Source organism: Lutra lutra, chromosome 4 (assembly GCF_902655055.1).
Source record: "Lutra lutra chromosome 4, mLutLut1.2, whole genome shotgun sequence".
NCBI lineage: Eukaryota > Metazoa > Chordata > Mammalia > Carnivora > Mustelidae > Lutra > Lutra lutra.
Window position 1 is genome coordinate 10,021,822 of NC_062281.1, and position 22,542 is coordinate 10,044,363.

The 22,542-nt window shown below is 42.4% G+C and overlaps 1 protein-coding gene across 1 annotated transcript in view; it reads right to left on the reverse strand.

Annotated features, from left to right (window-relative positions):
* The window catches only part of EFR3A (EFR3 homolog A), a 109,024-nt gene extending 94,614 nt beyond the window's left edge, over nt 1–14,410 (reverse strand). Inside the window, exon 1 of the mRNA XM_047725117.1 lies at nt 14,179–14,410. Within this exon, the coding sequence (XP_047581073.1) occupies nt 14,179–14,188 (10 nt within the window). The 5' untranslated portion in view covers nt 14,189–14,410. The remainder of the gene's footprint in view (nt 1–14,178) is intronic.
* Between the last annotated feature and the right edge of the window lie 8,132 nt (nt 14,411–22,542).

The following is a 22,542-nucleotide window of genomic DNA, read 5'->3' on the forward strand; positions in this document are numbered from 1 at the left end:
CGGCATACCAGACAACACGCAAGAGCCGCACGGAGCACTGAGCCATTGGGAAAAGGGGGAAAGAACGCAGGGACCCGGTAGTTCGCAAACGCACAGCCAGAGGACACCGGCTGCCTAGGACTCCTTAGAGCTTCCACTCACTGGGAGCTTCTGCTTTCAACACAGCACCTGGCACAAGTGTCCCAGAACCAGGAAGGAAACTAATGGAAGCAACTCTATGTAACTTTTCACCAAAGCCTAGCCGCAAACGCATACTTTAAGCAATTTTTGGTTTTGAAACTGTGGCCCACTATTGCTTTGTAACACAGGAATCCTCTGCTTTATCAGAGTTTGAGCAGGCAGAGAAAAAAGTCCAGTGAATTCTCCCCTCTACCAATATGACTGTACTGTGATTATGGTAAGCTGACACTGGATGATCTCAGATTTTTAAACTTAAAGATATACCACGTTGTAAGTTTAAAAATCCACAGATTAAAAATATCTTCTTCATGATGAGAAGATTAAAAAGAAGTGGAATTTTAAATCTTTTAATTTTATCAAGTCTCCTAATACTTATTGAAGTGTAAGTCTCACTGAACCAAATCTGGAGGAGGGAAAAAGCGAGGCTTCTGGAAATTCATATAAGCACTGCTCAGGTAATTCCTAAGGTTTTTGTTTTATATAAAAATCAAGTCTTTCTACACACTTAAAACAGAAAAATTTTCTGGGATGCAAACTATATCTCAATAAAGGTGTTTTTAAAAATCAATTCTTTCTTTTTTTTAAGATTTTACTTATTTATTTGACAGAGAGAGAGAGATCCCCGGTAGGCAGAGAGGCAGGCGGGGGGTCAGGGGGGAAGCAGGCTCCCGCTGAGCAGAGAGCCAGATGTGGGGCTCAATCCTAGGACCCTGAGATCATGACCTGAGCTAAAGGCAGAGGCTTAACCCACTAAGCCACCCAGGTGCTCCCCCCCAAAAAAATCAGTTCCTTCCTTCATTATACCTACTGTGATCTCAGTATGTATCTGTTATAATAAGGTCACGGTTTAAAATTCTACTGCTACCCTATTGTACACAGTGAAAACCTCGATAAGGAAAAGGATAGGGATGAGGGTTTCTGAAGATTTTTAGATAAGCTCTTTTTCAGAGCACCAACAAATACCATTTCTACTTAAACAAACTAAGGCATGCCCTTAAATCAAAAGATCTTAATTTGTTACCCCTATGAGCATAAAGAGGCACATAGGTACAAAGGCAATGACTGAAACATTTCTCAGGTTGATATGAGCTATTTTTAATAAAAAGTCCTCTGAACATTTCACAAGTAGGATATGAGTTGTATCAAGCAAAATTCAAAACAGCTTTAAAATTCCCCAACTACTTATATTTTAACAAATGTGTATTTCCTCATTAGTCATAGAATAACAAGCATTAAATCTGTTGGGGGATGTTTGTAACTTCCAAAATTATTTTTAGAACAAATACATTTAATATAACAGCAGCACTGAGTCTCCTTATAAATTGCACAACACCCACAGTGTCTATGCCATATGTTAAGGATTTTCATTTGAATTGAAATGATTAAATTTTCTGATTATTTAAACAGTTAAGGAAAAGACAGGTAGCACTGTAATTATGTACCTAAACAGAATGTATATTTTAAGTTGTTTTTTTTTATCCCAAGTTTAAAGACAGCAAAATAATAGGGCCTGATGATAAGCCTCGCTAAGTACAAAGTTGAATAAAAAAATATTAAACTACTAATTTAAACCGTCAAAGTTCAGTGTTTGATACAGTCTCCCCAAACTTCTAACTAAAGCAGAGAGACTCTAAACATTTTGTATTCACTTCATATACAAGATTTTGGTAACACAAAATCAAAAGCCTAAGACTTCTTTTATTTTTTTTTTCTTAAGGTTTTTATGTATTTATTTGAGAAAGGCGGGGAGGAGCAAAAGGAGAGGGACAGGGGGTGGAGATTACAAGCAGACTCCCTGCTGAGCACAGAGCCCAACTCAGGGCTTGGTCTCAAGATCCTGAGATCAGGACCTGAGCAGAATCAAGAGTTAGAGAGGCTTCGCTGAATGAGCCACCCAGGCGTCCCTTTTTGAATTTATTACACACATACCTTATGGTCATTATGGTTAGTTTACATAACTGATTTTTATGTTAATCAAAACTCTAAGAATGCACTCTAATATTTTCTAATATATTTTATTGAATCGAATACTAAAATCTGATGCCATAGGTTTCAAAGTGTTACTAAATCTCCCTCAAGTTCGAAGATAAGACAGTAAGTATTCCATGCATGAAAGGAAAAAAAACAGCAACTTTTTGTGATGTTATACACAAAGAAGAACCTGTAAATATATATACATTTGTACTATTCATTTTATTACTGTAATTAGTGAAACTTATTTACTCTTGAGAATTTAAAACAATCAGTGGAAAATTTATTTTTTATGGAAATACTTAAATTGTTTAGCAAGGTTCAAATACAATGCAATTTTAGGTTAAAAGGAATTAAGACCGGTCGCATCAATTTTAGGTTAAAAAGAATTAAGACTGGTGGAATCAACTGCCACCCCAACAAAAGCTCAACAGCCAAACCACACTAAATTAAACTCACCCCCTTCCTAATGTCCTCAGAACCACTGGACACAAAGCTTTTAAAATTGTCCAGCTCTTATGCACCCCTATGTTTACTGCAGTATTATTTACAATAGCTAAATTATGGAAGCAGCTCAAGTGTCCAATGACAGATGGAGAAAGAAGATGAAATACACACACACACACACACACACACACACACACACACACATATACATACAATGGAGTATTATTCAGCCATTAAAAAGAATGAATGCTTGACATCTGCAACAACCTGGATGATCTGGAGGGTATTATGTATGCTAAGTGAGATAAGTCAGAAAAAGACAAATACCATAGGATTTCACTCCTATGTGGAATTCGTGAAACAAAACAAAGGCGCAAAGGGGAAAACGAGAGAGACAAACCAGGAAACAGACTCCTGACGGAAGAGAAGAGACGGTTACTAGAGGGGAGGTAGACAGCAGGATGGGTTAAATGGGCGATGGGGATTAAAGGGTGCACTTGTCTTGAGCACTGGGTGATGTATGGATGTGCTGAGTCACTGTACTGTAAACCTGAAACTAACATAACACTGTATGTTAACTACACTGAAATTAAAATGTTTTAAAATTGTTCAGCCCTTAGCCAGCATGTTGCTGTACCCTATCAGGGCCAGCAACGAAAAGAGCAGCAACATTTCTATGCTGCTGAAACAGAGAATAGAGTCTGCTTACTGAGTTACACTGAGTAAATACACAGAGAAGAATGGATGTGGAGGGAAAAGAGGAGGATTAGCTGTGTAAGGGGAGAAAACAGTGCCAAGAGCTCAAAGAGCTAACAGAGGTGCTCAGGTGACAGCTCAAGAGCCTATGCCTCTCACTTCTGTGAAATAAAGCAGTTCCTCAGGTAGTTAAGTTTGTTATCTGCCCCCAGCAAATCATTCGGTTCTTCACAAATATACATAATAATTTGACTCCAAAAAAAGAGAGCAAGAGATAAGTTAATAGTTAAGTTCTACGTGAAATATTTTATAGTACATATGTGGAGCTGCCTTAATTTTCACTTGCAAACTGCAGAATTAAGCATGTCTACACAGGAGTCATAAAAGAGTCTATCTACATCCTCTCAACCAAGTATAATAGGACACTCTCCTCCCCCAGCTAAAAATCAGTACAAGACAGTTAAGGACATAAGCACAGGACAGTACATACCTTGAATAAGACACATAATCATCTTTGGATCCCCAAGCTTTAAAATAAGATTTTTTTTCTCTAACACTTCATAAATTATTGTCATAGCATCAGATCAAACAGTAAGAGATTATCCAGCTTTGTTTTTTTCTTTTCTTGCTTACTGGAATGTTTCAAATGCTACTATAAATGACTGCCATTTTGATGAGGGAACAGAAGGCTGGCTGAGGACCAAGCAAAAGCTGACACCTTGCAACCTTCCCCCACCCCCACTCCTGGGTGGGACATAGGTGACATTCTTTAGGAATCTCCCAACAATCTTAACTCTTAACGTTAATACCTTGCTAAGAAGGGGAAAACGACCTTGACAATGGCAAGGCTTCTGGTATCTGGTATCCTGTAGGTCTTCTTTAGCTTATGAAAGTTCTATTTTGAAACCTCCCTTTTTCTTTACCTCCCCACCCCCATTGTACATAACCTGCCACCCCTCACAACCCGGGGCAGCAGCTCTTTGTGCCCACAGGTCCTGTCCCTGTGCTTTAATAAACCACCATTTTGCACCAAAGACGTCTCAAGAATTCTTCTTTGATCATCGCCTCTGGGCCCCACCCCCACTGAACCTCACTCATACTCTAAAACTTTATCAATTTGAGTCTTAAACACAGTTCTTGTCAAGCATTTGTCCTGGTGGTATTTGGTTTAGTAATGCCCCACCTGCTTCGTCTTTGGTTCCTCTGCCTATTCCATCCTTAAGAGGACACATTCCTCAAGGATCTGCCCTCAGCATCCTCTGTCTTTACAACCTATCCTTTAGTAACTTTGACCAGTGTCAACTCCTACAAATGCACTCCGAATGTCCCTTCAGGCATCGCACACTTACCACAGCCTAAAATGGACTCAACATCCCATCTTAATTTCCCCAACTGCTCTTCCTCCGGAAAGTCCCCATATCAAAATAGAGCAATTCGCCCAAACAACCAAACCTGAAACTTCAGAGTGAATCCCAACTCCCCTTCTCCCTCCACCCCTCATCCAATTAATTCTGTCACCTGTACTTCCCCAGCAGTATACAGACTGGTCCACTGCAACCTACCCCACTGATATCATCCGAGTCCATAGCCCATCACTCAGATAACTGTACTTTAATAACCTCTAACTAACTGTTCTCCCTCCAACCTCACTTATGTGTTTCCATAGCAACCAATGCTTCTCTTTTAGTAATCTGAGTCATGCTACAAATATACAAGGAATGTGTACCATGAGCCAAGCACTGTATCAAAAGCTATGTACGGTGGCAAAGGAAACAGGTACAAGTGATTATAAAGCTCCCTGTCTGGTCAGTGTAATTATGTGTTCTTGACTTGTCTTCCCCACCAGACTAGGCGTCAAGAGAGCGAGCATGACATCCACAATGATGTCCATCATGTTCACTATGAGGATACCGCTGTGTCCTCAGTGTCTATTAAAACTGACACATAGCAGGGACTGAATAAATGTGTTAAGACAAAATTACCACACACACACACACACACACACACGGCCTTAAAGCTTTCACTTTCCCCAGTGCCAATGACTTACTTCAACGGCTGCTGGTTATTTCTACCGGTATGACTCACCTCAAACCCAGTCCCCAAATCCATGCTTCTCCTATGATTCCTCAGGCTTCCGATGCCATCTTCTACTCACATTCCCCCTTCAGTTTCTCCTCTAAACTCCACGGCACAGTTCCTAGGGTGCTCACCATTTCCTTCTTTGTGTTACAGCCATCTACACAAAGTTCTATAGACTTCTTAAAGCTAGAGACTGCTTTATTCATCTCCATATTCCCCACCTAGCAGTGCACATGTAGACACTGAAATAACTTGCTGAATGATGAATCTCTAAGAGAAATCCAAACAGAACACAAAAAAAGCTGAAAAGTGACTGCAAGAGCACACTGACGGCACCTATGACTGAAAGGACTACAGGAAGAGATAAGACAACTCCATTCCTGGAGATCATCAGAGCAAAACAGGTGAGACACCGTTAGCTCAAATAGCTTTGGTTTTTCCCTCTATGTCACTAAGCTTTTGATTCTAAATAACCTTGTGTTTTTGTCAGAGGGAATATTCTTCTGAGACTACAAATTTCAAATTTTTGAGAAGCAGCCAACATGATTTCCCTATCAAAATCAAATGCAGAATCCCCCCGTAAAAAGAGCCACTTGAGCTGAAGCTGGATCAGGCAGAGCAGCGCACCCACTCACACAAGTCTGTATTATATGTCCACAAAGACACTTGGGAAATTGGGGCTCTAAAGGCAGCTCAAGGTTTGTGCCACCCTCCAATATGGGTCAAGAACAACATGGAATTCTCAGGACCTAACAAAGAGAATCCTGTGCCAGGGAATGGAGCTTTAGTAAAGGCAATATAAACAGAACTGACCGGGACCAGGCATCTATCACTTTCTTCTTGCGCGTGAACTGCTGCCATTTCATGAACCTGTTGCAGGAAGACAAACCTGGGAGAGCTTCCCACTGTTAGAAGACCAAGCAAAGAACCAGGATGGAACCAAGGGAAAAGGTGGCAAGGAGTAGACAAGATGCTTAAGTCTGTTTTTAATTGGTACTTCGAAGTGAAAGAAGAAACTGGCCTGCTGAGGTCCACAGAGCACAGCCCAGCTAAAAGAACGGGGAAAATGCATAAAGGACTTACACCCCAAATCCCTGCTACTGTACAACCGCCTGAAGCCCTCCTGGAACCATATATAGCAAATGGTAATAATCCAAGAGGCAACTGTCTTGTCCTTACAACATACTGATCCTGATAATATGTTCATCAAGTATTTCTACCTCTAACGCACAATTACATAAATCCTACTACATGTAAGTATCTCTTAGTGTCCACTTAATACAACAAACACCTAGTAAAAACACTTATAACTAAGTTCAAAAATTAATTTAAGTTATATGTCATAAACGGGCCACTCATTTCAATTTCTAAGCCAGACCTTTAGCCTGACACAGTACCTTCTGCAAAGTTTATGAAGCTCTAGGAATTGATGACAGCAAACTTGAACACTTTGTATTTCATTTTCTCTGCCCACCAGGAGTGAGATCCATTTAAAGTTAAGTGCAACTACGGCACAGAGAACTTTGTAGCAAATTGCCAAGACAGCTGTCCAAAAAGCCAATTAAGTACCAGGGGTGTGAAGAACACTTAGCAGTACCCAGAAAACTACCTCAGCAGGAATACCCTGGAGTTCAGGTAGTAAAAATAAAGAGGTACAGCTAAATAACCCACCAACTACAAATAAAAACAAACAAACAAAATAAATAAATAAAAAGTATTTAGAAGGACAAGTCTTGAAGACCATATAGCAAAAGATTTAATGCCTAATTTTAGAATACAGCAAACTCTTAATTCAGAAGTACAATGAGAGCGCCTGGGTGGCTCAGTCAGTTAAGAGACTGCCTTCAGCTCAAGTCATGATCTCAGAGTCCTAGGATGGAGTCCCACATCAGGCTCTCTGCTCAGTGGGGAGTCTGCTTCTCCCTCTGACCCTCCCCCTTTTCGTGCTCTCTCTCTCCTTCTCTTTCTTTCAAATAAGTAATAAAAATAAATGAAATCTTTAAAAAAAAAAAAAAGTACAATGAAAAAAACCTGAGTAGTGACTCCTTCTTTAATAAAAATAGAATCACCCTATCTCCTAATACCTGAAGCTAGAGAGCAGTAAATACATGTGCAAAAGGAAGACTATGAAAGCCTACAAAGAAAGAAAGGTTATAGTAGCTCCTGTTTGCTTTAGAGCTTATGCAAGAGCAGGCTCATCTCAAGAACTGAATGAACCTGACAAATACAAATGATGAGAGAATTTTGACAGGTTTGACATATTAATCATAGGAGAAAATGCTAGCATTCATTTTACATCATATTTGCCTGGAATCATGTTCATTCTAGAACACACAATTGTTTCAAACACACACACACACACCCCTACAAACGCTCCATAAACTGAACCCACACATAATGATTCATCTTAACCTTTCAGGTTTTCATGATTGAAACCACCATTTAATAAATCAGATTATTTCTTCCTCCTTTCAGAATAAAATACCAATGATAAAAAAAGCCCCATTATTTTACTTCCTATTTAAAAACAACATTATTCACCAACCACTGCTCAAAGTAAGTCACAGCATTTTACATCACCTAGCACATGACAGCAATAGCAATCACACAACAAATACAATGGTTTTCCATATACGGTCAATACTTATTTGATCAATTAATCAAAATTCATTCCTGAAAGCTAAAGAAACAGCCAGTTCAGGGCAATATTTTAATGTTAAGGATTCTTCTGGGGAAGAATAATCATGGTGTTCATCAGATTCTCAACAGGATTCATTTTGCAAAAATATTTAAGAATCCCTAACCTAGACAACCAGCTCATATCCTTGCTATTGGTCTACCCTTTCTTCCTTCAAGTGGTGGGGGCATACTGGGATTTTCTGTGCCCTCCTCTCCATTTCTGAGAATGTCAGGGACCCGTTTCCTACAATGTTATCAATAAAAACCTTCCTATTACCACTATAAAGAGGTACTCCCTTCCTACACAGGGGATCCTCCAATGGAGTTTAAAGTGGAGTTTGTAACAGAGCTGGTTGTTCATACAGAAAGACTATGATTCAGAAATACAATAAAAATACCCACATAGGCGGGTCCTATCCCCGTGCTTTAATTAAACCACCTTTTTTGCACCAAGATAAAATAGCAATAAAAATACCTGCATATTGGGGCACCTGGGTGGCTCAGTGGGTTAAGCCTCTGCCTTTGGCTCGGGTCGTGATCTCAGGGTCCTGGGATCGAGCCCCGCGTCGGGCTCTCTGCTCGGCGGGGAGCCTGCTTCCTCCTCTCTCTCTCTGCCTGCCTCTCTGCCTACTTGTGATCTCTGACTGTCAAATAAATAAATAAAATCTTAAAAAAAAAAAACCTGCATATTGATTCCTCCTTTAATAAAAACTGGAATCATGTTATCTAATAATACCTAAAGGTAGGCAGCAGTAAACAAATATGCATACAGAGAGCATGATAGAGTACATGAAATCAGATTTGTCCTCTGCAATCCATCCCATTCCTACAAAAACCCCATTAACGAAAACTGGGTCATTCCATACCACAGCAGAGCAATATAATGGGTAAAATGTAGCTTTCTCCTAAGAACTAGGACCCTCATTTTTGACTGGGAAAAAAAAAAAAAAAAAAGGCCTCTGCCCCCCTCAACAAAGGACTTTTTTTTTCCCTTTAGAGGGATCTGTGGGCTGAGGAGGGGACAGAGAGGCAACACTGAAAACCACTGAAGTTGTTTTGTTTCAAGCTGCTAACCCCGAATCACCCCAATGGCAGGCGAGTTCCCCAGAATGCTGGGCTCACTCTTTCCACCAACCCCTCTGTCTCCATAGTTCAGCTCCGCAAGTTACTTGGAACTGTGGAAATCCAGAGATGGAAAAGCGAGGTATGGACAAAGGGGAAGCAGCCTAGGCTCCCTAAAGGAATTACCTGGGTCAACCCCAATTTAGGGTCAGGAAAGACCCTGCCCTGCCCCAACAGGTCACTGCTGAGTCAATCGTCCCTGCATGTTCCTTTGGGCCTTCAGGTTGAGAAGGCAATCTCTGGGGAGCAGGCTGCAAGGACCCTAGATGGCAAAGCAGGGCTCCGGGCAGCAGGCAGAGCCTGATCTACAACATTTCAATCTTTAAACCAGTGGTTCTCAACCCAGGGACAATTATGACCCGCCCCACCCCCCTGCAGGGAGCATATGGCAATGCCAAGACAGTTTTGAGAGCCAAGACTTTAGGGAACAGGGGAATTTACCATAAGCCTCTAGTGGGTAAAGGCCAGAGTTGCTGCAAAACATCTCGCAAAGCACACGACTGCCCTGTACCTCCCGAACAAAAAATTATCCAATCCAAATCTTAATCCAATCCTGATTAAGACTATGATTTGCAGGCTTCCATTTGTATTCTTTTCTCAGGCCTCACAAATGTTATAGGCAGGCCTGCTGAGAACTTAATCATAAATCATAGAACTCTTATAACACTGTTTTAAAGGGAAAAGTTTATTTCAGGTTTTGGTATCCGAAGAAGAACTTCTGTGACTCCAGTTAACGTTCAATCATTCATTTATTCAACATTTACCAAGCATCATTATGTAATTAAGCACAATGCTAAGCAAATGTAATGGTGTTAAAAAAAAATTTGATGGTATCTGGTACATTCAATCCTGCCTGGCTCAGAGCAGCATAGTAAGAAAAAATAACGGGGACTCAGAAGTCAGATGCATCTAGTTCTGATCCCAGTTCCACAATTTACTATCACTAGGCAAGTTACTTAACTTCCTTGAAATTCAATCTCTCTAGTTCTATGTCAAATTGGGCCTCCCACAAAGGAAAAAATAATTAAATAAAATAATTCATGTAAAGCACAAAGTATACTGTATCCAATCATTAATTCTCTATTACTAATAGCAAGTTTTCAGCTTTTATAAAGTAATCGGTATGCTAGAAATGGCTAATATGCCTATAAAAAGGACAGTCACTATTACTGTGATTGTGACAGACTGAACAGCTCACTGCATGGCATATAAGATCCTTCAAATTCTGGCTCCTATCTCCTCCAGCCTTATCTCCCACCACCTAGATCACCTTTACTGTCACATGTCCCATGAGTGGGAACAGACTGAAAGATGAGATCTGATAGTAACCAGTGTCAAGCCAAAGGTCACTTTAAGAAAATTCTTTAGCTATAATTCTGGCAGTACACATAGGTACTGGGTGGAAGGGCAAGGAAGGGCATAGAGAACAAATGAACACAAATGGCTCCCAAGCCAGGAATAGGTCATTTGCTTGTAATGCATTTCTAAATGGAAACATCTCAACCAGCATCCATCTTTCACTTCACAATTCATCAGTATTTTGCACCTCTTTCATACGAATGGACTGAAAAATAAGTCAAATATAATCAGTCTCATAACTGGGAAAAAAAAATATGGAATGACCGCGTTACCACAGCCTAACAAATTTGACCAGATATCAATGCCCACATCTAAGTGAGAAAAGAAAGCCTTAACCACAAATTACTGAAAGTATAGTTATATAGAGCAAAAAATGGCTAAGAGTTTCAGTTCCCCTTAGCCATACACAATACCTGTACACAGATCATAACAGAGCACATTTTACTGGACCTGTTTTTAGGCAAAATACCAGCTACAGAACCTCTTTCACATTACTAGTTAACGAAAAAGAAAGTCTGTGGGTCTATACAACCAGCTATCTACTGAGCACATCAGTGAAATCCTCAGCCTTCTTTCCCCAGACTCCTGTGACAAGACCGAAACAAAAACAATCATGTTAAGTTTTCTTGTAAGCTCACATGTCTGATTTGAGTTTTGGCTAAGTTTACTTTTGTCCTTGTGTAACCTCACGGAAAAAAGTGGGGGGAGAGGGTAAACTACGATCAACTTTGTGCTAGAAAACCAAAAATAAACTTCATCTATGCTCCTTGTGTTAAGGATTATAGAGAGGAGATCTGCGTTCAAGCCAGGTGTGACCTTAGTCAAGTAACTGAAATTCATTGAGTCTCAGTCTCCTGATACAAAAAAGAAAAGAAAATGACTGGATTAAGAAGCTTTAACATTTCTTCCACTCAAATTCTGATTCAGAGTTTGAAAATCTTTACCATCAAAATGTTTCTTAATGGTCCTTTGAAACTACAGGAAGAAATAAAGGCCTCTAGAGAAATTATGTATCAAATTATAAGTTTGTAGATTTGAAAAGATCATTTAGTGAAACACTCTTGAAATCTGTGCTTAGTGATTATTGCAAACTACTGGCTGAATACAGAGTGACACAATCACAGAACTGCCTCTGTGTCCGTAGCACCTTCCCATCAGACATTCTTCCAGGTAGTTGCTTTCTGAAAAAGAGTATGGCTCTCCAAAATAATTCCAATGAAGCTACCATTAACATTCATGAGATAATGCAATTGCTTAGCCTTCAGAGGTATACCATGCTACATCAGATTCTGCTGATTAACACCAGTTTCAGTGATTTGAGAGTATCAGTATTCCAAATAAGCAACATAACAGCAATAGCAGAATCATTTCAAGACTTGGAGCAATGGTCACTTTCAGAATTACAGAGTCTGAGAGACCCTGGTGATCATCTCTAAGAGAAAAGCATTACCTTTATTCACTAGAGCCTTAAGGATTAACTAGATGAGCTTACAAACGAGCCTCAGAACAACATTAAAAAAAAAAAAAATCAGTTTATTTGGAGAGATTACTCCCTAAAAACATCCCCAAAGACGAAAAAGAAATTCCCAAAGTAATAATTTTGCTGTCTCTGCTTATGTTGAAATTTATTCCACAGGCAGAGTTTCTGAGAAGTACTACTGTCTGCTGAACTATCCCAGCAATTTCTGGAGGTTCTGGCCATAAAAGGAGACAAAAAGCAACCTGAACACCACTTCACAGGGGGACTACCAGCTGGTACCACTTTCATGCAGTCATAGAAACTGTACCATAATAAATATTAACAGTAATGACAGATAATTCAAACATTTCACTTGCCTTCCAATCAGGTCATAAAATCCGCGTTCCTAAGTATGCAAACACAGCATGGTTCATTTTACATTGTAAATCATATATTTTAGTGCCTGGGTGGCTCAGTCAGTGGTTAAACGGCTGCCTCTGGCTCAGGTCATGATTCCAGGGTCCTGGGATTGAGTCCTGCATGTGGCTCCTGCTCAGTGGGGGGCCTGCTTCTCCCTCTCCCTCGGCTTGCTGCTCCCCCTACTTAAGTGCTCGCGCTCTCTCTCTGTCAAATAAATAAAAATCTTAAAAAAAAAAAAAAAAGAAACAAGTTTCCTAAATCCACTCCATGAAGCTAATCGTCGAACTAAAAATCTGCTTAGTTTCGTAACATTTATCTTGCGATTTTACCAATAAATTCCATTTGAAGCCTTAACTTTCAAGAAGAGGTTTTTATTCCCTCCCTTTTTCTTTCTCAGACAGTAAGAGTAGCACAATACTAATCTCAAATATTCCTGAATGACATGAATTTAGAAATTGTAATTATAATTATGATGATATTCCTCTAGTCTAGAGGAATATGATGAAAATATAAAACCGCTGACATATTAAATGAATACAAAATTCAAGACCATGAATTAAGGGCACACATTACTGTGTTCAGAAAACAAAATCCACCTTACCCACACATGTAGGAGCAGTTGAAAGTAATCATTTCATCAAGATCATTCACAGCATTACATAAACCTTTCTAATATCCGGAAATAACTCTTTACCCACAAAGAGACAAAACATGCATTTGGCTGACCTGGAAATCCAGTGTCTCCTATGCCTACCAAAATCAGGACGGTGAAGAGTTAGGAATTTAAATAATGTGAGCTAATTGGGAGCTATTTACAAGTGTTTACAGATTTTACAATATGGAACACTTACTCAAAAGCGCCCTACTTGAAAACAATCTCTAATCCCGTCATCGTGCTTCCTCCGGTCCAAGATTAGGGAATCTCTTTAGTTTGCACAGATATATCTACGGGCCTCTGGGTTTAAAGTCACATGGTAATTCTCTGGGTCGTTCCGAAATGGGTCATTAGTAATACTGCTTACTCGGTTTGTCCAAAACGTCCCCCAAATCCACTGTTTTCAAACTTTAGGGTCCCTCAATAACACCAAGGCCACTTATTAAGCACACAGATTCCGGGGCCCAAGCTACGGTGTCTCAGTGCCTAGGGAGGAACCCCGAACAGCATTTTTAATCAGCAGCCAGGCCAATCTGATGCAGGTGCTCCAACACCCACATTTTGGGGCACAGACGCCTAACAAGTCGGAAAAGAGACCTACTTCAGCCACCCCCGCGCGTTACGGACAAGGAGAAAGTCAGGGCTGCGAGAACTTCGCGTCCCTCGAGGAAGAGCTCTGGGCTGGGCCCGGATTCCCCGGAACCGTGCGTCCCACAAGGCGATGCCTAGTTCCTGAGGAAGTGAGTAGGTGACACAACCACAGTTATTTTCAGCATTTCCAACAAGTCCCCACTGGCTCTGTAGAGGACTGCGGAAAGAGCGTGGACTTCGTGAAGTCCCACAGGTCTACGTTACTCCAGCTCGGCCACTTACTAGCCGAGCGTCCTTAACGCTCGGGCCTCAGTTTCCCCGTCTGTGCAACGGGCTCCCGACACCCCGCGGGAAGGCTGAGCCGAAACGAAAGTAACTCAGCGGGTCGCGGGCACTTCCTGGCTCTCCCCGGCCCGGCCCGGCTTCCCCGCCGCCGCAGCGGGCACCCCGGAGTGCGCGCCGAGCGGGCCGCCGCTTCCCAACGCCCCCCGCCCGGCCCGACCCTCGGCCGGACACTCACGGGTAGGCATGGTGACCCCGAGCCGGGCTCGCCGCCGCACGGAGGCTCAGCGGGGCCGCGCAGGGCTCGCCGACCGCACCATGGCGGGCTGGCGCCGAGCCGCGGAGACCCGGACCAGGCGAGTGACGGAGGGCGGAGGGAGTGAACGCGGACCCGGCGGTTCACTCAGCACGAAGCCAGCGACAGCATCCACAGCCGGCCCAGCTGTGCGCCGGTCGCCGCGTTGGGCGTCCCCGCGCCCTGACGTCATCCCGTCGCCTACGCGCCGGCCCCGCCCCCGCCCTGCGGCCGAGCTCCGCCCAGGAGCGGTTCGGCCGGAGCAGGGGGCGGGGACTAGGGGAGGGCCGTCAGCGGTCTTGAATAACTTGGGGCTCTGTTTTGACTGATTTGAGTCATACTCCTTTCCACGAGTCCTTGCTCGCGGTGCATTTACCGACATTCACGTCTTACACTGGCACCGATTTATGATTTTGTGAGGGTGTGCATGATTGCTTTAAGTGCATGGAATACCTGGGGGCTTTTTTGTATGAGCTGTTGAACTTGCGTTGCGTTCTGCTTCTCTGACAGCATGATTGGGGACGCCCTGGGGTCATTCGGGGTGATAGCAGAGCGTTTTTTGAGAGGACAGAAATGTAATTTCCTCTTCCCCGCGGGTGACTTTCAGAGACATTTTACGCCTGAGGAGTCAGTCTCGGGAGAGAGCGGTTCTATCCACTTGATAGTGAAAAGCGGAAATCCAGCGCCCTGGATTTTTCCAGACTCAGTGTCATTAATAAACATCGTATCTAACAGTCACCGAAATGAGCGTTCAGCAGAGCACACACACTTTGCTAGGCCCCGGGGGCTGTGGACAGCGTGTATGGAGAAATAGGAGAAAGCCACAGAGGCCACAGTGTTTCTCAAAGTGGTTCAGGATCTTTTGGTGCCTGATTCACTCGGGAACCTGTCGAAAAGCAGATTCATGGTTCCGGAACCACACCCACTGAATCACACGTATAATTAATTCAAATTAAGTACTTATATTTGAGAAACTTTGTCCTAGAGAGTAGGGCCAGCATTCTGGTTAGACAATAATACTGCGCAGTACTGAAAGAAGAGAAAGATGAAAATCAGGGGTCAGAAAGTGCTTGGGGGAAATGAGTTTAGAGGTGGACTTGGAGAAAAGCAGGATCTGAATTAGCCAAGAATTGGGGAGCCCTTGAAGAGTCTGGGGAAGGGTGGAGGGCAATAAAGAGCTAATCACAGAAGCTGGTGAAAGGAGAGGAGAGTGTGTGCAGAGGCTATATACCAGACCTTCTCTTGCTAAGGGTAACAGCCAAACCACCAAATACTCAGCCAACACTTAACTTACCCTTCAATGCACTTTTGCATATTTTTATCATCTATAACACCTTTCTTGCTCCCAGTTTTTGCCCTGAGACATTTTACAGTATCTTAACTTGCTTCTGCTGTAGCACTTTTCCCATTGAATCTTAATCAAACTGTCATAAGTGCTTACATTCCACCACTGGACTATGCACTTTTCAGAAAATGGCAAATACCGTAGTCCATATTTATTTATCCCTATCTGGCACAGAGTAGGGGGCTAGAGCATTTTTGTTTAGTAACTATTTAACAAAGTGTGTATTTATTCAGTGAATATGGAAAAAAACAGGTAAAATAGAACTAGTTAGTGAACAACCTTGCAAACTTGGAATTTGCCCTTTGAGAAACCATTCTCTATGAGGACAGTGGCATTGAATAATCAGAGGTAGGGTTCTGCATAGTGGACAGCATGATACAGAAACCACGAGGGGAGTCCTCAGGACTGACACTGAAGGGAGTGTTAGGTGCCTGGTCTTAGTGGTGACTATGGAAAAGGAATGAGATGAATCTTACTGCAGCAGAAGAATCCCTGGGATTTGTTGGCTGCTGGCTTGGGAGCAAAAGAGAGGCATCTGTTAGTTATGTAACTCCAAGGTTGAAAGAAGGAAATGAATGATACTGGGAAAGCAGTAGACAAGTTGGGAGGGAATGCTGTTTTAGGGAAGGGGTGTGAGGAGAGGATGTGAGTTTCTCTTTGACACATTAAGCTTGAGGCAAGATCCAAGGGAGACATTCTAGTGAATAGATCTGAAGGCAGATGCACATACCAGGCTGAAGGCAGATGGAGGGATCTCAAGGTTGGAGATTTAGGAAGCTTTGGCCCACAGACCAGAAGCTAAAGCCAGGAGTCAGAGAAACCCTGCTGAGGGAGGGTGTGGAGCCAAAGACATAGAGATAGAGGAGATCCAAAGGGCACAGTGCCCTGTAAGCCAAAGGAGGATATGATTCCAAAGGACAGACATCTCTGTTTACATCACTCAAAAAAAGATGCAAATCCCAAAGGTCCTGAGATAGTCTGGCCCATAATGAGTCTGGTTCTTTTTTTTTTTTTTAATCCCCTAGGTTTTTTGGTTTGTATCATTGCCAGAAATTCAATCAGCAGCCAAAGATTCTGGGAAAGGACAGCTGAAAGTCAAGAATAATAACTTCATCATTGTAGGATCACATACAACATACCTAAGTGTTTTCCTGGTTTACACATGGTCTGGTTTACATAGAGACACCTTTTCCATATCAAATCCTCTGGATCACCCTCTGTCTGTGTACCCCCTTCCCCTTTTCTCTGAGAGGACTAATTCTGCCACCACTTTCTTTAGACTTGATCTAAGACTGGTAGCCTCTCCTGGACCACTTCTGGCTTACAAACACCCTTCCACCCCTTCTGCCAGTACTCCCTTTTTGAAACTCTATTTGGGCTGGTAGGAAATACATTTTATCCATCTGTCAGTCCTCACACTGCCCAGTACTTGTACTTGCACACCCTGTCTGGCTGACCCAGAAATGGGTCAGATTCCTCTTCCAGAGAGAAAGCCTGCCTGATATTATCAGTTAAAACGATATTAAAAAGATTGTCATTGGCATCCTATTGGAACATTAGCTTTTGGTCAAATTGCCCAAAATAGCTGCTTCCAGTTTAGTCCATTATTTGTTCCAATTTCTAAATCGGGCACAGAGACAATTCACTTTTAATTGGCACACGTTTTAGTGTTCCAAAGTAATTGCCAGCAAATTGACAGTTTATAGGAATTAATTGCAAAGATATTAATTTCCCCCAAAAGTTTATTCCTGAAAGGTCATCATGATATAATTTGATGCTCTCATTGCTTAGTTTTCCTTCTTGATCAGTATTTATACCAAGGATATGCCCTTTTTGTGTCATTTCATTCCATTTTATTTCTGTCTGCCATTGCTTAAGAGTGACTCAGGGCTTTCCAGCTCTCATGAAGTGTAAAAAAAGCACAGACATTGGATTTAGCAAACCTGAGTTGGAATCCTTCCTGCCTTCCCCTTTACCTGACCTTTTGACAATCCATGACCTCTTTGGATTTACTTTCCTCAAATTCAAAATCAAGAGACATTCCCTTTGGTTGTGATGCTCTTTGAATCTTCTCAAGGTAGTAGTTCTCAAACTTGACTGACGTCTGAACTAATTGGGGGAGCTTTAAAGAATATCCACCCCCAGATCCTAGTTCCAAGATTCTGACGTAGTTGGTCTGGCACATGACCTGGGCCTGGACCCAGTTTAAAAGCTCATCAGGGGTTTTGGGGCAGCGAGGCTGAACTCTATTGCTTTAGGAAAGAAGTAAGCAAGACGAGGTTCTAATCCAGAGTCATACACATGTCATTGGGCCATTTCTGCTACCAGGTAAGCTCATGCATTTTGAGATCACTGGCCTCAGAACTCTAGAGTAATTTTCTCCCTCATGTGCTAGTCAATCTAGTTGCAAACATATGAGAACCAATGGGAAGGATAAACCTCTAATCCAAAAGGGCATTACCAACCCTTTCTGGGCCAACTGGAACACAGTGCAAGGCACAACTTCCTGAACATCCCATGAGCCAAATAGCATAGTCCTCTGCGCTTTGTAAAGACAATTGCAAATAGGGGCGCCTGGGTGGCTCAGTGGGTTAAGCCGCTGCCTTCGGCTCAGGTCATGATCCCAGGTCCTGGGTTTGAGCCCCACATCGGGCTTTCTGCTCAGCAGGGAGCCTGCTTCCTCCTCTCTCTCTGCCTGCCTCTCTGCTTACTTGTGATTTCTCTCTGTCAAATAAATAAATAAAATCTTAAAAAAAAAAAGACAATTGCAAATAGAGAGCAAAATTCTGAGATAATTAGGAGCTCTTGATTAAATCAGCCAAAACAGCTGGAAACCCTTTCTTAGAAACACTATCATTTTAAACAATTAGAGGAAAGCATTATCTCTTATTGTTACTTACTAAACTGCTTTAGCACTTAACACAAAATGTAGTGGAGCTGCTAAAAGGAGAGAAAAAAAAAAGTACTCCTTTAAATATGGTGGGATTCTGAGTGGTGAGTCCTGTATGAGACTTTTATGACGACTGGAATCAAATCTTATTTATTGCTGTATCTCCTGTATGGGGAACATATTAGGTGCCAAGTAAATATTGGAGGGAGGAAAAGAGGAAGACAGGGAAGGAATGGAAAGAGAAGCATAAAGACATAGAGACAAGAAGCAAAGAGATACATCAAAGAATGGAAGAGGCGTTTTGTGGTAGATCGGAAGCCATAGCCTCCCATTCTTCCCCTGACTGTGTGCACACTCTTGCAGGTGACTCCTCCCAAAAGAAGACCGCTGTCTCCACTCCAGAATCTGGGCTGGCCTTACAACTTTGGCTGTTAAGACAACGGCAAACTCTGCACAAGCAGAGACTTAGAAAATGTGAACATTGGGCTCCCTTTTGGAGGAGAGGCCCCAATCATCCCAACCCTTCCAAATGAGGCCACCATAAATTAGGCAAAACCAAGTGATCCACCAGTTCAGCAAAGATTGAAGAGTGAGTGTAACCAAGACCAACATTAAGACTGCCTCTCTGAGGCACCTGGGTGGCTCAGTGGGTGAAAGACTGCCCCTCTGAGACCAGGCCCAATTGTCAACCCACAGGAGCATGAGATAAATAGTTATTTTAAGCAACTCATTTTAAGTTTGGGGGTGGTTAGTTATGCACTCCATAATCACTCTTACTAGTTATCATTACAACTGTAGCTAACTAATCCCTATTTTATAAAAATCATTATGGTGTGTGTGGGGGGGTGTTGCCTGGGTGGCTCCGTCGGTTAAGGGTCCAGCTCTTGGTTTCAGCTCAGGTCATGACCCCAGAGTGGTGGGATTGAGTCCTGCCTCTGATCTCAGCGTGGAGTCTATTTGAGATTCTCTCTCTCTCCCTCTTGCCCGTCCCCCACCCTGCTGTGCTCTCTCCCACTCTCAAATAAATAAATCTTTTTAAAAATTTAATAGGAAGTCGGGGTGCCTGGGTGGCTCAGTCGGTTAAGCCTCTGCCTTCTGCTCAGGTCATGATCCCAGGGTCCTGGGATCGAGGCCCACATCGGGCTCTCTGCTCAGCGGGGGGCCTGCTTCCCCACCCACCCCCACTCCCACTTCTCTGCCTACTTGTGATCTCTCTCTCTCTGTCAAATAAATAAATAAAAATCTTTTAAAAAATTTATAGGAAGTAAATTTATCAAGATCTTAATTTGTTCCAAGTAGCATGCTAAGTATCTTACATGCAATTCCTGACATTATCCTCACAAAAACTGAGTAGATAAATATCCCCATCGTTTTAATATGAGGAGCTTAGATTAAAGTCGGGTAAATGGCCCTGGAATTTGAACTCGGGTTTGTTGGCCCCCGAACCCAAATTCCTAACTATAGGTAGGACAAAGAGTCAACTGATGAGGAAATCAGAGGGCTGGAGTGGAGCTAGCAACAATTGTCTCTTTTCCAGTTTTCCTTTCAGAAAAATTGTGAAATCCTTCAGAAGAGGAATCATGTTTTCCAACTCTTTCAAAGATTTATAAGAAAGTCAATAGGTTTCTTTTTTTTTTTTTTTTTAAGATTTTATCTATTTATTTGACAGGTAGAGAGAGAGAGTAGAGGCAGAGGAAGAGGGAGAATGTGGCTCCCTGCTCAGCTTGGAGCCCACTGTGGGACTTAGTTCTGGGACTCAGGGATCATGACCTGTGCCAAAGGCAGAGGCTTAATCGGCTGAGCCACCCAAAGTCAGTAAGTTTTGTATCGGTTCTTTTTTTATAGGCTGGAAACTGACTTGCAATTAGAGCCAGGTGCAGGAGTGCAGGAACACCTGGATCCAGGGGTCCCAAACAGACCTGATCCAGCCACTAACAACATCTAAAGGCAGAGACACAGTGGTGGTATGACAAGAAAGGGATTTCTTTCAGCGAGGCTAACACCGGGAAGACGGTAGACCAGCATCTCAAAGACTGTCTCCAAAGTGCCAAAAATACTTTCAGGTTTATAGAAGGAAAACGTGGGACAAAAGTCTGTGGGTCCCTGCAGGTGGGCAGTGGAAGTCACGTTGATCATTGTCTTAGGGTCACCTAGAGTCTTGCTGGATCAGGGAAGTCCTTTTTGTTTGAAGGGGTAGTTTCAGTTCTGGTGACAAGATGCTTTGCCCCTGGGGTTTTTTGCCTGAGTTAAGAGATAAGCTACAAAGGCTCGATAAGGAAGTTTGAGGTCAAAACCGAGGTAGGTAAAGTCCTCTTTCACAAACACCATATAGTTGTCAGATTTCCTCTTGTTTGAGAAGATGGAAATAAATGGTGATAGTTGAATATTGTTTTCAAATAAGTGAAAATAAGTTTTAAACTATTGCATCCAATGGGACCTGTAATGCTTGTGAAGTTCCTATGAAAAATATTTGTGCATAAATCGTGCCATCCCAGAATTTCATGTAGCTACTGAGAATAAGAGAGGCAAATATAACTGTCTATGAAATTTGTCTCACATAAGGTAACAGAGTCGCAGTTAGATAATATCACTGCTAATTGTGTTTACCTTGAATCTTGAATGGGGTAAAGGGTAGTTAGAAATAAAGCCAGAATTTTATGCCTCTGATGCAGAAACCCTGTTGCAGTCAAACCCTACTTATATCCAATGAAATGAGGGATGGGAGTGGCAGACCTGCTTGGAAATACTAGAAAGGACAGAAGGAAGAAAGGAAGAAGGAAGGAAGAAAGAGAGAGAGAAAGGAAAAAAAGAAAAAAGAAAAGAAGGAAGGAAGGAAAGTAGGAAAGAAGGAAGGAAGGAAAGAAGGAAAGAAGAAAATAAAACATCTTACAAGTAGGTGGCTGAAACCAGTTGTTGTGTAATACCAGAATGTTGTGTAACACTTTTTATTGGAAAATAATGGGACTGTATTTTGAGTAACACTTTGAGGGGTCTGTAGGTCTTGTATTTTCAACTATAGTATGTATTTATTTTATGAGAGCAAGAATTAGGGGTGCCTGGGTGGCTCAGTAGAGTGTCTGACTCTTGATCTCAGCTCAGGTCTCGATATCAGGGTTGTAAGTGGAGTCTACTTAAAAATACATATATAAGTGGGGCGCCTCGGTGGCTCAGTGGGTTAAAGCCTCTGCCTTTGGCCCAGGTCATGATCCCAGGGTCCTGGGATCAAGCCCCGCGTCGGGCTGTCTGCTCCGCAGGGAGCCTGCTTCATCTTCTCTCTCTCTCTCTGCCTGCCTCTCTGCCTACTTGTGATCTCTGTCTGTCAAATAAATAAATAAAATCTTTAAAAAAAAAACATATATAAGTAAATAAGTAAAATAAGTAAGAGAGCAAGAATTAGGCCTAAGCCTAATTTTAGGTACCACTTTCGAGGGGGAGGGCTGGGGAGGAGACATGGGCAAGTTTCCTCACACCAACAAAAAATTCTCTGGACACCAACTGGGTGTCCTACAATTCAACTCAATTCTGATACTACCTGGAGATAATGACAGTTTCCATGGGTTAAGAGTTCGGTCCTACCAGACTGTTCCCCAGAGCACATCATCCCCAGCTGTGGATGCCAGCCACCAGGGGCAAACCTAGGCTATTACCTTTGCTCCTGCCTGACACAGGGAAATTCAAGAGACTCCATGAAAATGCCTTTTTCTGCTCTTTTCCCACTTTTATTCTTTCTAGGACCTGTACCTCTGCCTTATATACACCTTATAGAATGGATAATGTCCTCCTTGTCAAGGTCAAGGGCTCAGTGATGTCTTTGGAGTTTTCCAGCCCCATAGATACCCTCTAAGGAGTGACTGAGTGTCATCCTCATGAACTTTCCAAGACCACTGACTCATCAGACCCCTGACTCCAAGGCACAAGTGACTTACCAAGGACACTTAAACACTGGTCTTTGTTCTTGGATGCCTGAGAGGAACTTTCGTTTCTGAATCTCCCAGATGCTCTATTTCTCTCTCTCTCTGTTTTAAAAAAACTCTGCTCTAGAGGTGGGGGGGGGGGGTGGGAGGTTGGGGGA